The 13,218-nt window shown below is 41.3% G+C and overlaps 1 protein-coding gene across 1 annotated transcript in view; it reads right to left on the minus strand.

Moving 5' to 3' along the window:
- The window catches only part of Ofcc1 (orofacial cleft 1 candidate 1), a 284,030-nt gene that overhangs the window by 242,832 nt on the left and 27,980 nt on the right, over nt 1–13,218 (minus strand). Inside the window, exon 5 of the mRNA XM_032884243.1 lies at nt 8,687–8,853. Within this exon, the coding sequence (XP_032740134.1) occupies nt 8,687–8,853 (167 nt within the window). The remainder of the gene's footprint in view (nt 1–8,686; nt 8,854–13,218) is intronic.

Consider the following 13,218-nt stretch of genomic DNA (forward strand, 5'->3'; position numbering starts at 1 on the left):
CACGGAGCAGATGCAAAACTCGAACTCATCGATGCAGGGAGTAGAATAATGATTACCAGAGACTGGGAAGGTGGGGAGAGAGTAAAGGGAGACGTGCTGAGCAAAGGACTCAGAGTTTCGGAAACAGAATAAATAAGCATACGATATGGTGGGAGGGGTGAGTCAACATGTTCTGACTAGCAATGGCCGACACATACACAACAGGCGCTTCTACCTTTCCTAACCCAGGAACCTGCTTGACACCCTGAGACAAAGACAGACAGGATGACCAGTGCAGCCAGTCAGCTGGTGCCAGCTGCACAGGATGAGCAAGTTCGGACAGAGGGGACATGGGCAGAAGGTCCCCACTATTGTAATAAATGTATCTATGTCCACTTCTCGCCTGGCTCCCAGAATATGTGTTGATGATCCCACACCTTCTTACCCTCTACCTGCAAGGATCATCCTGAGGGGCCGAGGGCTATGGCAGCAAAATATAGTGTGCAGCAAAGCAACTATGATTTATAATAACTCACTGGATATCCTAACAATAAACTCCAAATGCATTATCATAAAGATTAGTAAGCAGGAGAAAATGAAGATAATTAATTTGATTTAATTATACACATAGTACACAGATATGGGGAAACATCACATTCTTCTCCATAAATGTCCACAACTGTGATCAATTCAAAATAGTGCGATTTTTACAAGTTTTAAAAAATAATAATTTTTTTTCTTGACCGTTTTTCACAACTTACTTGCTAGAAATGCCAATGGATCTCTGACCTTTTATAAGCACGTCTTAAGTTTTGTTTCCCTTGGTCTGTGGTAGTTAGTTTTATGACCAGGTTATAAGATGTCCAGGCAGGAGGAAGAATTGTCTAGGAAAGTCTGTGAAGGTATTTGCAGAAAAGCTTCACATCTGAATTAAAGCCAAGCAGGAAGTCTCTGAGCTCACCAGGAAAGGCTGATACCATCTAATCTACTGAAGGCATGAGCACAACATAAAGGAAGAGAGACCAATTTCACTCTCTAATGAAGGAAGAGAGAGCAATTTCACTCTCTATTAGAGCTAAGGCATCCACGGTGCTGTCAGCCATGAGAATTCCTCCTTGCACTTTGAACCTCAAGATGCATACCACTGCCTCTCCCAACCCCTCTGGTTCTCAAGCCTTTGAATGAGAATTGGGATTGATAATATCAGTCCCACTGATGCAACCTGCAGATACCTCTGTGTCCATGACTTTGTGAGCCAGTTCTCACTGCAGGTCTTCATGTGTGTTTATGTGCATGTGTGTAGGCATGTATATGCATGTACCTGTGTATACTGTTCTACTTCTCTGGAGAACCCAAGTATGTGTCATCAAATATAATCTGACTTGCTGTGATCACTTGTCTCCTAGACTGCCTTGGTCTATATTCCATTGCAGAACAATGTAAAGGGTAGCACTAACACTCCTTTAGCCTTGCACTTCAATTCCTTTAATATATAAAGTGTGAAATGAAAGAAAGGAGAGGCTTTCTGTGAAGATGCTGTTATTACAATGCTATATGCTATTATTAGCACATAGCATATACTATTAGCAATGTATTGGGGTGGGTAAAATTACCTAGGTTTACACCCTGGCTCAAAAACATATTAGCTCTAAAATCGTTCTCAAGTTACTCAACCTTACCATGCCTTTGATTGTTCGTCTGCAAGATGGAGACCATAAGACTGCCCCCATTCAAATGATCCTATGGTTGAATTATATACATTGCTTAGAATTGTGTCAGTGGATACATGATTAATGTACATTATTGCTTTATTAAAGGGTTTTATTCTATGCCAGCTTAAATAATACCCATGAAGTATCAGGCCACATCATAACCTTCCACATAATGACACCTCAACTACATTGGGGAAAATTAATACAGAAATATTAACCATCTGCTTCTCTGTGAAAGCCTGCAGGGCCCTAAGAATACCCAGCTTGGAAAGCTGCCCCACCAATCCTCTCTCAGGCTGGTTTGCTGGAGCACAGCCAACAGAGGTTTGTTGCACATGGTTCCCCGACTTCTAATAGCTGGTACTAGGGAGCGATTCAGGACCCTAAGAACTTTCTGGTTGCCCATGGAGGCCTGCAGGGTGCTCCAAGAATACCCAGCTTGGAAAGCTGCCCCACGAATCCTCTCCCAGTCTGGAATACCTGGAGCATAGATAGGAGAGAAGCCTATAGGGGCCCCAAGAACTACCAGTTTGGGTCATTCCCCCACACCAATCCCTTGCCAGTGAGGTCCACTGGAGGCATAGCCAGCCAAGTCAGGTCTGCTAACCTTCATTTTCTGGCCCATGACTCCCCCTCCAATCCCAAGAAGTCCTGCTGCCAGAAGGGTCATCCAGCCAATACCCAGGATAGCCGGATGCCTAAAGCACAGTGTAAGAAGAATATCAACAGGAGCCAGGGCAACATTGAAACACCAGAGTCTAGCTATTCTACTACAGTAAGCCCTGGATATGCAAAGAAATCTGAAGCACAAAAAGATGATCTTACATCCAATCTTACAAAGATGATAGAGATCTTTAAAGAGGAAATGAGTAAATCCCTTAAAGAAATATAGGAAAATACATTCAAACATTTAGAAGCATTAAAAGAAGAAACAAATAAATATAAAGAAATACAGGAAAATACAATCAAACAGGTGAAGGATATGAATAAAACTGTCCAAGACCTCAAAATGGAAACAGAAGCAATAAAGAAAACACAAGCTGAGGCAATCCTAGATATGGAAAACCTAGGTAAGAGAACAGTAACTACAAATATAAGCATCACCAACAGAATATAAGAGATGGAAGAGAGAATGACAGACATAGAAGACACAATGGAAGAAATTAATACAGCAAAGAAAATGCAAAATCTAATAAGATTATGACACAAAAAGTCTAGGAAATTTCGGACACTATGAAATGAGCAAACCTAAAAATAATAGGAATAGACAAAGGAGAACACTTGCAGCTCAAAGGCCCAGAAAAGATCTTTGAAAACAATTTCCCCAATATAGATGAGAGGCTTATAAACATTCAAAAAGTTTACAGAACACCAAGAAGATTGGACTAGAAATGAAAATCCGCTTGCCACATAATAATCAAAACACTAAATATACAGAAAAAAAACGAATATTAAGAGCAAGGAAAAAAAAGGCCAAGGAATATATAGAGGCAGCCCTATCAGAATTATACCTGACTTCTCAACAGAGACTTTGAAAGCTAGAAGAGTCTGGGCAGAGGTCTTGCAGACCCTAAGAGACCACAAATGTCAGCCCAGATTATTATACCCAGCAAAACTTTCAATCACTGTAGATGGAGTAATAAAGATATTCATGAGAAAAACCAAATTTAAACAATATCTTTCCGCTAACGTAGCCCTACAGAGGATATTAGAAGGAAAACTCAAAATCAATGAGGCTAACTATACTTTTAAAAAAAACACAAGAAATAAATAATTTCACACAATTAAAACCAATAAAAGAGAAACACATGCACACATGCACGTACACATGTGTGCACGCACACACACACATACTACTACTACTACTACTACTACTACTACTATTACTACTACTACTACTAGTAGTACCACTACCACCACCACCACCACCACCACCAATGTCAAAACAACAGGAATTAATAATCATTGCTTATTAATAGCCTTTAACCTCACTGGACACAAGCCCCCAATTAAAATACACAGGCTAATAGACTGGATGTGTAAACTGAATCCATCATTCTGCCGTATACAATAAATACATCCCAGCAACAAAGGTAGACATTACCTCAGAATACAGGGCTACAGAGTACATATAATACACACACACACACACACACACACACACACACACACACACACGGGCGCGCACCAATACACCACATACACAATGCTTCTTTTAAGTGACAAGGCAAACTCTTCCTCCTCTACATTCTACTCTGACTGGAAATGTTTTAGGGGTCCTAAGAACAGTGCTTGACTAAATACATGTTTTCTGATTATAAAATGGGCCTTCCACCTTTCTTCTCTTTCTCTCAATGATGCTGAATGGTCTGGTTCTATAGTTCTAATGGGCTTTGAAGTAGGAATCTCTGTATCAGACAAAACCCAGTCCCCTATACCTGGCAGCCTTAGTAAAGAATCTCATCTTTTTTTTCAACATCTCACTAGACTCAAGTGAAGGACACAGGCTAATAGACTGAATGTGTAAGCAGAATTCATCATTTTGCTGTATACAATAAACACATCCCAGCAACAAAGATAGACATTACCTCAGAATACTCTCCCAGAACAGCCTTCTGTATATAAGAGTAAATCAGACCAGGCCTAATAGGAGTTAGCAGTGACAGATAAAGGATCAAGAGAAGGAGCCCACAACAGTCCTCACCTCAGCTGGGACTCATTCTACTCCACAGCTTGTTTGTTATGAGTTCACCATTAAAATAAAAAGGTACAGCTACTTCCTGATTTCAAAAACGAAATAAACAATTCACAAAAAAATGGAAGATGTTAATTCCAGACACTTGAATATCTAATACTCCTACCCACAATGACTCCATGAACCATCAGGCCTAAAGATGTAACCCAATTGCAGATGTCTTCCTTTATGTAATATATTCTTCCACATCCAAGGGACTCCTAATACAGTGAACCTGAAAACAGTACATATTGGGCTCAGAGCAGGCCCTAGAAACTTTTCTCGGTAGTGTCCCTACCATTTAATCAGAACCTGCTCTGTGAGATTCTTTAGAATTGACATTCCTCGTATACAAACTATCAAGTCCTCAAGTTCCAGATGAAATTACTGAGACCAGCAAAATCAAGTGACTCACCCACAAACCAACACCCTACAAGTGGCTATGTCTCTACAAGAGTTCTGACTGCAAAGTTGGCGTCTTTGCCAACATGACTCTGGCCATGTTTTTATAACATTATTTCCTTCCCAGGTATTTAATCAATTACCTTAGACCAACTTACAGGTAAGTTATGTTATTTTTGAGAAAGGAGTCTCCTGTGCCCTGGAGTAGCCTCAGACACACTATACAACCTATGATCCTCTTCATTCTTCTCCCAAGTACTGGGATTTCAGTACAAGCCAACACACCTAACTCTTTCATGCAAAAGTTAAGGCACATAGATTAGGAGAGGATCATAGGTTTTATTGGTACAGGGTTCAGGAAAGAGCCACATCTATGACACATTCTGTTTCTCATGACTGTGTTTACGTCTTCTCACTAAAGGCAGGTAGAAACCATGTAATCTTGGGTTTTGTTCCTACTAGCCTTACCATATGCTATCTCTTTCTATAAAAGCCTTGTAACAAGCTCATACATGGACACCGTGATCCTCAGTTTACCTCTCACAGTTTGTGCATATAAATCACATGTAACAAAATGGCAACCAAGAGATTGGGAAAAGATCTTTACCAATCCTACATCCGATGGAGGGCTACTATCCAAAATATGCAAAGAACTCAAGAAGTTAGACTCCAGAGAACCAAATAACCCGATTAAAAATGGGGTACAGAGCTAAACAAAGAATTCACAGCTGAGGAATGCCGAATGGCTGAGAAACACCTAAAGAAATGTTCAACATCTTTAGTCATAAGGGAAATGCAAATCAAAACAACCCTGAGATTTCACCTCACACCAGTGAGAATGGCAAAGATCAAAAACTCAGATGACAACAGATGCTGGTGAGGATGTGGAGAAAGAGGAACACTCCTCCATTGTTGGTGGGATTGCAAACTGGTACAACCATTCTGGAAATCAGTCTGGAGGTTCCTCAGAAAATTGGACATTGCACTACCTGAGGACACAGCTATACCTCTCCTCGGCATATTCCCAAATGATGCTCCAACATACAACAAAAACATATGCTCCACTATGGTCATAGCAGCCTTATTTATAATTTCCAGGAGCTGGAAAGAACACAGATGCCCTTCAACAGAGGAATGGAAACAGAAAATGTGGTACATCTACACAATGGAATAGTACTCAGCTATCAAAAACAATGACTTCATGAAATTCATAGGCAAATGGATGGAACTAGAAAATATCACACTGGGTGAGTTAACCCAATCACAAAAACACATACATGGCATGCACTCACTGAAAAGCCCAAATGCTCAAATTACCCAAGATGCAATCCACAGACCACATAAAGCTCAAGAAGAAGGAAGAACAAAATGTGGATGCTTTGGTCCTTCTTAAAAGGGTGAACAAAAATATTCATAGAAGGGGATATGGAGACAAAGTTTGGAGCAGAGACTGAAGGAATAGCTATTCGGAGCCTGCCTCACCTGGATATTTAGCCCATATATATATATACAGCCACCAAAACTAGATAATATTGATGAAGCCAAGAAGTGCATGCTGACAGGAGCCTGATATGGCTGTCTCCTGAGAGGCTCATCCAGAGCATGTCAAATACAGAGGCGAATGCTAGCAGCAAACCATTGAACTGAGAACAGGGTCTCTGTTGGAGGAATTACAGAAAGGACTGAAGGAACTAAAGGGGCTTACAACCCCATAAGAACAACAATACCAACCAACCAGAGCTTCCAAAGACCAAACTGCTACCCAAAGACTACACATGGACAGACCCATGGCCCCAGCTGCATATGTAGCAGAGGATGGCCTTGTTGGGCACCAGTGGGAGGAGAAGCTTAGAACGTGGGTTATCTTGTTGCTTCCTTTAAACATTATCTTGCTCAGTCAGTAAAGAGTCTGCCATGCAAGCTCAGGGACCTGTGTTCAAATCTCTAGAATCTATGTAAAATCTACACATGGTTATGCATGTCTGTAACAGGGAAATCCCTTGAATTTCATTGACTAGACAAATTGATGAGCTTTGGGTCCAGTGAGAGACCTTATCTCAAAAGATAAAAGTAGAGAGTAACTGAAGAAAGACATAAAGGATAGACCTCAAGCCTCCAAGTACATAGGTGTACACACCACACACACATAACAACAAGATAGGCACATGTGTACTCACAAATTATCACAGACTCTTTAGTTTCAGTTACAGAAATGTATTGTCTCACAGTTTAGGCAGCCAGAGGTTTAAAAGTGAGGGATCATGATAGTGTCCTTCTCAAGACCATAGGAGAAAAGTTTCCCCAGATCTTGTAACTTCTGGAAATCGATGGCCATTCATAATTTTCTGTCTTAGTTTGGGTTTCTACTGCCGAGGAAAGACACCATGATCGTGGCAACTCTCATAAAGAAAAGCCTTTAACTGGGACCAGCTTGCAGATTCAGAGACTCAATCCATTATCGTCACGGTCGGAAGCATGGCTGAGACCAGGCGGACATGGTGCTGGAGAAGGAATTGAAAGATCTACATATAGATCCTCGGGCAGCAGTTCTTCTTGGAAATATGAACCACCGAGTCTGGCCTTCTGAAACCTCAACTAGTGATGGACTTCCTCCAACAAGGCCACACCTATTCTAATAGTGCCACTTTTTTTTGAATAAAGCATTCAAACACATGTGTTTGGGGCTCATTCCTACTCAAACCACCACACCTTCCTTCGCTGATAAGCATGTCATTCCAGAGCTTTTTCCCCTCTGTGTGTGTCTGTGTCTCAAACCCTGTCTGTCTCCCTTAAAAGGACACCAGCCATTGGGTTAAGGACCTACCCCAAATCCTGTATGTCTGGTCTGCATTAGATCACACGTGCAGGTACTGGAGGGCAGGATTTGAATATACTCTTAGAGGGCACAATTCAACCCACTACTAGACTCTTAGGAGGCTCTGGGTGTACTTGTTAATTCAGGTCACTGACATGAGAAGGCTCAAAATAGACAAACCCTTAATGGACCCAGCATGTTCAGCACTAAGTGGCACAAAGGAATAAATTAGACACCATTATGGAATTGCCACACTCCTGAGTAGAGAATGCCACCTGCCCACTTCAACTAAGCTATGCTTTTGACTTTTGGACTCAATAATATTTCAGCTCAATCACTATTATTTTAAAAGAGAAAATCTGTCTCACCTGATGAAGGTTTTGAATCATCATAGATTTTATAAACACACACACACACACACACACACACACACACACACACACACACACACATGAATGACATATGGGACTCTTGTGTCTTAGTTTGAGATTGATAAGGAGACTAAATAGAAGCAATTCTCTTCTCCTTCGTGGGCCAAAGCTGGCCATAAAATAACATTACTCATCTATAGACAGGATAGACACAGAGAGCAGAGAAGGTGTCTCTGAAGTCACAGAAATTAGAATGTTCAATTTAAATCCCTGCGTGGCAACCTCACAGATCCTAGATTATTCACGTCTTGATGCTGTGTTGCACAAACGTTTCCAAGTCGTTTCTTGTTACATCCAAATAAGTTTACCCCACGTGGGCTTCTGTTGTAGGTGCTTTCCACTTTGCTAAAAGTGACCACTGCCACACACACTCAAACCAGACAACGTACAACTCAGTTTCGTAAAGCCAGGGCAGCCCTGGTGATTGTTTTAACTTCTGCCTGGTCAAGTGCGTGTGTGAAAAGATATGACTAAAGTCTCAGAGAGTCACAAATCAAACCACACATTCTAGTAACGTGTGCAAGGAAGCAACCCAATTGTGTAGGGCCGACATTTGAACTTGTCATTTTAATAGCGAATCATCAAAAGGTTTAAAAATGTTTTCGTTGCTGACCTGTCCTGTTGGAGGGTCTGCCAGCAGAATTGCGCCTCTCTGAGCTTGCCTTCCGGACTCCTCGGTGTACACAGGAGCATCTTCCCCATCCTCTTTGTGGGTGTCCAAGCTCTTACTGGAATGTCTGAGTGATTCCTGAGCCAGAGTCTTGTCCTCTGACCTTCCATCTGTTGACCACAAGAACATGTGGAATCTCATTCACCATCATTGTTTTAACGAGGTACAGAAAACTATGACTTCGTTTCTTTCTTATGTGGAATAAGGTGGTTTTATTATCCACAACCCGATAACTTATTTTTACATAATATACTAAGAAAACAGAAGTCTTAACAGTTTAAACATGAAACCACCACCTCCTTTGTTCCTTCTGTGATCCTTCAAAGTGACAAAGTATTATTTGCTGTCTTTCCTCTTACCTGAGCATAACCTGAGACAGTCAGAAGGGTTTTGCCCATGTGTTAAATGTTGTATGCTGTCTTAAGCGTCTTCCTTTACGCTGGATATGGTGCTAATCTGGCTTGGGATGTGACTGCAGGTAGGAGAGGAAAAGTGACCTTGGCTCACTTCCCGCATTCATTCCAGGTCTCTGCGATAGTCCCTGATCTCTGCACACACAGGGGCACGTTATCTGGCTTACCTTGTTTGCACAGAAATGCCTGCATTTATGTAAATGGTATTCACACTTTAGCTCTAGGCCATCTGAAAGCAGGATTCGCTACAGCATCCTCTACCCAGCTAGCTTGATACACACTGTAAGCAGAAAATACTCTTCCATCTTCAAATCTTAGAAAAGCAGTGGAAAATGTAAGACTTTTACATGCCTTTACATCATGTATGTGTGTGTGCGTGTGTATTTGTGTGCGTGTGTGTGTGTGTGTGTATGATCATCTTTCATCTTTAGGTTTGGACTGAGGTAGCCACAACCTGGCCAAAGGGAATATGATAAACTGCGTATCTATAGGCTTCACAAGGAAAAACCCAAAGGTCTTGTGTGCTATTTAGATGTTCAGATAGATTTAGGACATTAAAAATCTTAAGAAGAGGTTAAAATGTCACCCAGATAGACGTCTTTTCACTCATCACAAAACATAGTCAGTGTGTCAATCACAGAGTTCATCTAAGGACAAACTATGTGAAATTTTTATTGTGTCATTTTTAGTTTGTCCCTTCTGATTCTGATACTTGTCAATCCCATGTCCACAAGTGGGACAATCTGAAATGACTTAGTCTAGAATATCCTTCTAGAATTCTCATTCTCTGGGCTATTTCCAGACCTCCCCTTTCTGTCTATACCTGAGACTCTTTGCAGACCTGTGTCAGAAAAGCAATCCAGTGTAGACTATGACAAGGTGCTTAGAATGCTAAGACTGCTGGAGTCACTGGAACGTTTGAGGGAACATAGAAAGACCTATGAAGTTAGCAGCCACTGTTCCTGGTACACTCCAGATGGCTCGATCAAGTATCAGGAGACCTACGAATTTTCTTTCCTTGCCATGAGCCAGCACAGACCACAGCACAGGGAGACAGACTACTTTGTTGGTTGCGTGTTAGGGAAGCACGCCTTCAGACAAATATTGCCTGATGCTTTATGACTCATAGTGGGACAGTAACCAAACACATAAAGCTTATAGATCGCTCATAAAAAAATCTTATGTGGAAGTCAACAGCGAGCTCTATCCGATGCAGAGATGAGGAATTCCATGCCATTGTCCTTAGTACCCCATTGAGATTCCTGTAGAATCTTTATCTTCAGAAGGCTCGCAGCATGGCACAGGCTTGGTAACAGCAACGTCTTCATCTAAATGCCAGCACTGCCTCTTCCTAGCTCTGCCCATTTGGGGAACAGTTTCTTACATAAAATTCAACAACTCAATACCCGTGCCCATGAAGGAGGAATATCGTGAGAGTAACATGGTAACCAAGCTTCCTGCTACTTTGGCCGGACACACGCAGCATAGGATGCCTTCTTTGTAGTTGTTTGACTCGTTCGGTGCTTAGTAACTCTCTGACATGAAGTGGGGGTGCTGAGAGGACAGAGCACGTGAGCGTTCATTAATCTTTATTTTCATAAAAATGTATTTCATGTCAGTAGACATTGAGCATCACTCATTAGTCGAGTGCTGTACCAGATCCTGAAGTCATCTAAGGGCTAGTGGAAAAGAAAGCTATGAAACAAATAATTATGACAACCAACCATTTAATAACTTAGATAATGACAAGAAAAAACAAGGAAATGAAAATAGGAACCAAGGTTTGACATTAAGTGTGTCAAATCTACAGATTTCAGCACCTTATAAGGTGTCACTGTAACAAAATGATTAAAGGCCACCTGCAACAATTCATGTTAAATGTCAGCTTGACCCTGGTATATACTTCCTTAGCCAGACTAGTCTCTGTGAAGCTAATTTTTCTTTGGATATGTAACAGTCCATTTTGACAAAAGGCTCACATTTAAACTCTTAAGGAAACCAAATGGCTCATGTAACTATGGTGGACCAACTGGGTGAAAGCCTTCATGGAGCAGGCTGAGCTTCCTCAGAGGAGTATTCTCTGTAACACCCAACATAGAAATCGCCCTTCAGATTGCAGCTTGCTGCTCTGCAAAGGTAGAACTTGACTGGGACGTCATCTCCTGCCAGAACGTCATAGAAGCTGTGTTTACAACCTGTCAGCCCACACTACAGATAATTGCAAGTTTCTGCTGTTGAGTATACTGCTCCTCACAGTTCCCTCCCTCCATCGTTTCCTCACATATACACTTGTAGGCATGAGTGTACACATACACACACACATATACACACAATATCATATGCATACATATGCAGTCAGTTCATGTTTATGTATTGCTCATTGGCTCTTATAGCAAATACAGATCACATAACTTTTAGGTTGAGACGAAGGTAGAGATACAACAAGCACTCAAGACGCAGTGACCTTTCTCACACAGAGCATTTCCTTAATGGATGCCTACAAAATTTAAGATTAGGATGGCCATGTTCATGAAATATGGACCCCAAGACAATCGCTCATGTTGGGCAAAGTTACGTGACAAAGAAGGGAAGTAATGCAACCCATGAGTCCAGGATGGGGCAGGAACTGGAAAGCAAGCTGATCCAGTAACCATCGCCTTTGTGCTACTGTGGTCTAGAATCTTCTAGGAGACAAACTTCTGGGTATTGCGGATAACAGATTTTTCTAGACTTGTCTGATTTGGGCAAGAAGACCCACCCAAACTGTGGATGACACCTTTCCATTGGCTAAGGACCTCAGACTTAATGTCAGGAGGAAGAAAGCTGGTCAGTGAAAGACATTCATCTTTTGATGCTTCCTGACTGCAGGCGCAACAGCAGCAGCTGCTGCCTCAGGTGCTGCCGTGACTTCCTCAGCATCATGGACTGGACCCTCAAACTGTGAGCAAAATAAAGCCTTCCTTAGTTTCCTTTGTCACATATCTGTCACAGTGGTGAGCAAAGTAGTTCATACAGTAGATACAGAATCGCCTATCTGCTCTAAGATACAGACTCCAGACTCACAAGGACTGGGTAATATTAGCCAAGAAGAGAAGGGGGTGATTCAGGTTGAACATCTCCAACCTGAACACGTGAATTCCTAAATGTACTAAAAGCCCAAACTGTCACCTGTTGACACAATAATACAAGTACAGAAGTCTTGGGCATAAAAACCATGCATAAAATCATTGTATAAGTTATCTTCCAGATATTAGGAGATGTACGCAGAACAAATAATGATTTAAACTTGGGTTTCATTCCCAGCATATTCCATAACACATATGTAAACATCCCATAATCTGAAAAATAATTCAAAGTCTGAAACACTTCTGAGCCTAAGCACGCTAATCAGGGATGCGAGGCCAACATCTTGCTTTTCAGAACTTACCTGTCTACAGTCTGTTCACCTAGAATAGTATGTGGAGACATTACTTCCTAGCCAGAGGATCCTCATGCTCCCAAGGTTTATGTTATGTTTTCTAAGTGTACACTAACCTCTCAGATGTATTTAGGAAACTAACAGGTTGAGTTTTTATAGTTCAGCCTGACAGTGTTTTATTATGTTTTTTTTGTAAGTAGTTTCCTTGTGACATTTTCAATGAGATGAGTTGTCACACATTCTTCTAGCTCACCACACTGACTCTTGAGAGACAGGTGAAAAACTGTCTGATTTCCAGCCCTCGTCTTGACATTGTGTGTTTAGATGGCATCAGCTCAGTGATCGGCTTCACTGAGAACTGTTTTATCAAATAACCTTTGCTTTCCTTGTGATGTGTAAGATTTTAACTCAAGCTTCCACTAAGACACACACTTGATATTCAGTACACAGTTGTAGTTTATGTCATCTGAATCGAGCCTGACTCTAAGGAACAATGACTGCTATTATCCCCACATGTTCCTTCGTAAACTCTAGAGTGTTTTGTAAACCATCTCCCCATGGTAAGGACCCAGGGAAACCATTTTACATTTGTATTATTTATATTTATATAACCACAACCAGATTCAAACCTTTGAAAGGTGGAT

This window comes from Rattus rattus, chromosome 14 (genome assembly GCF_011064425.1).
Source record: "Rattus rattus isolate New Zealand chromosome 14, Rrattus_CSIRO_v1, whole genome shotgun sequence".
NCBI classification, from domain to species: domain Eukaryota; kingdom Metazoa; phylum Chordata; class Mammalia; order Rodentia; family Muridae; genus Rattus; species Rattus rattus.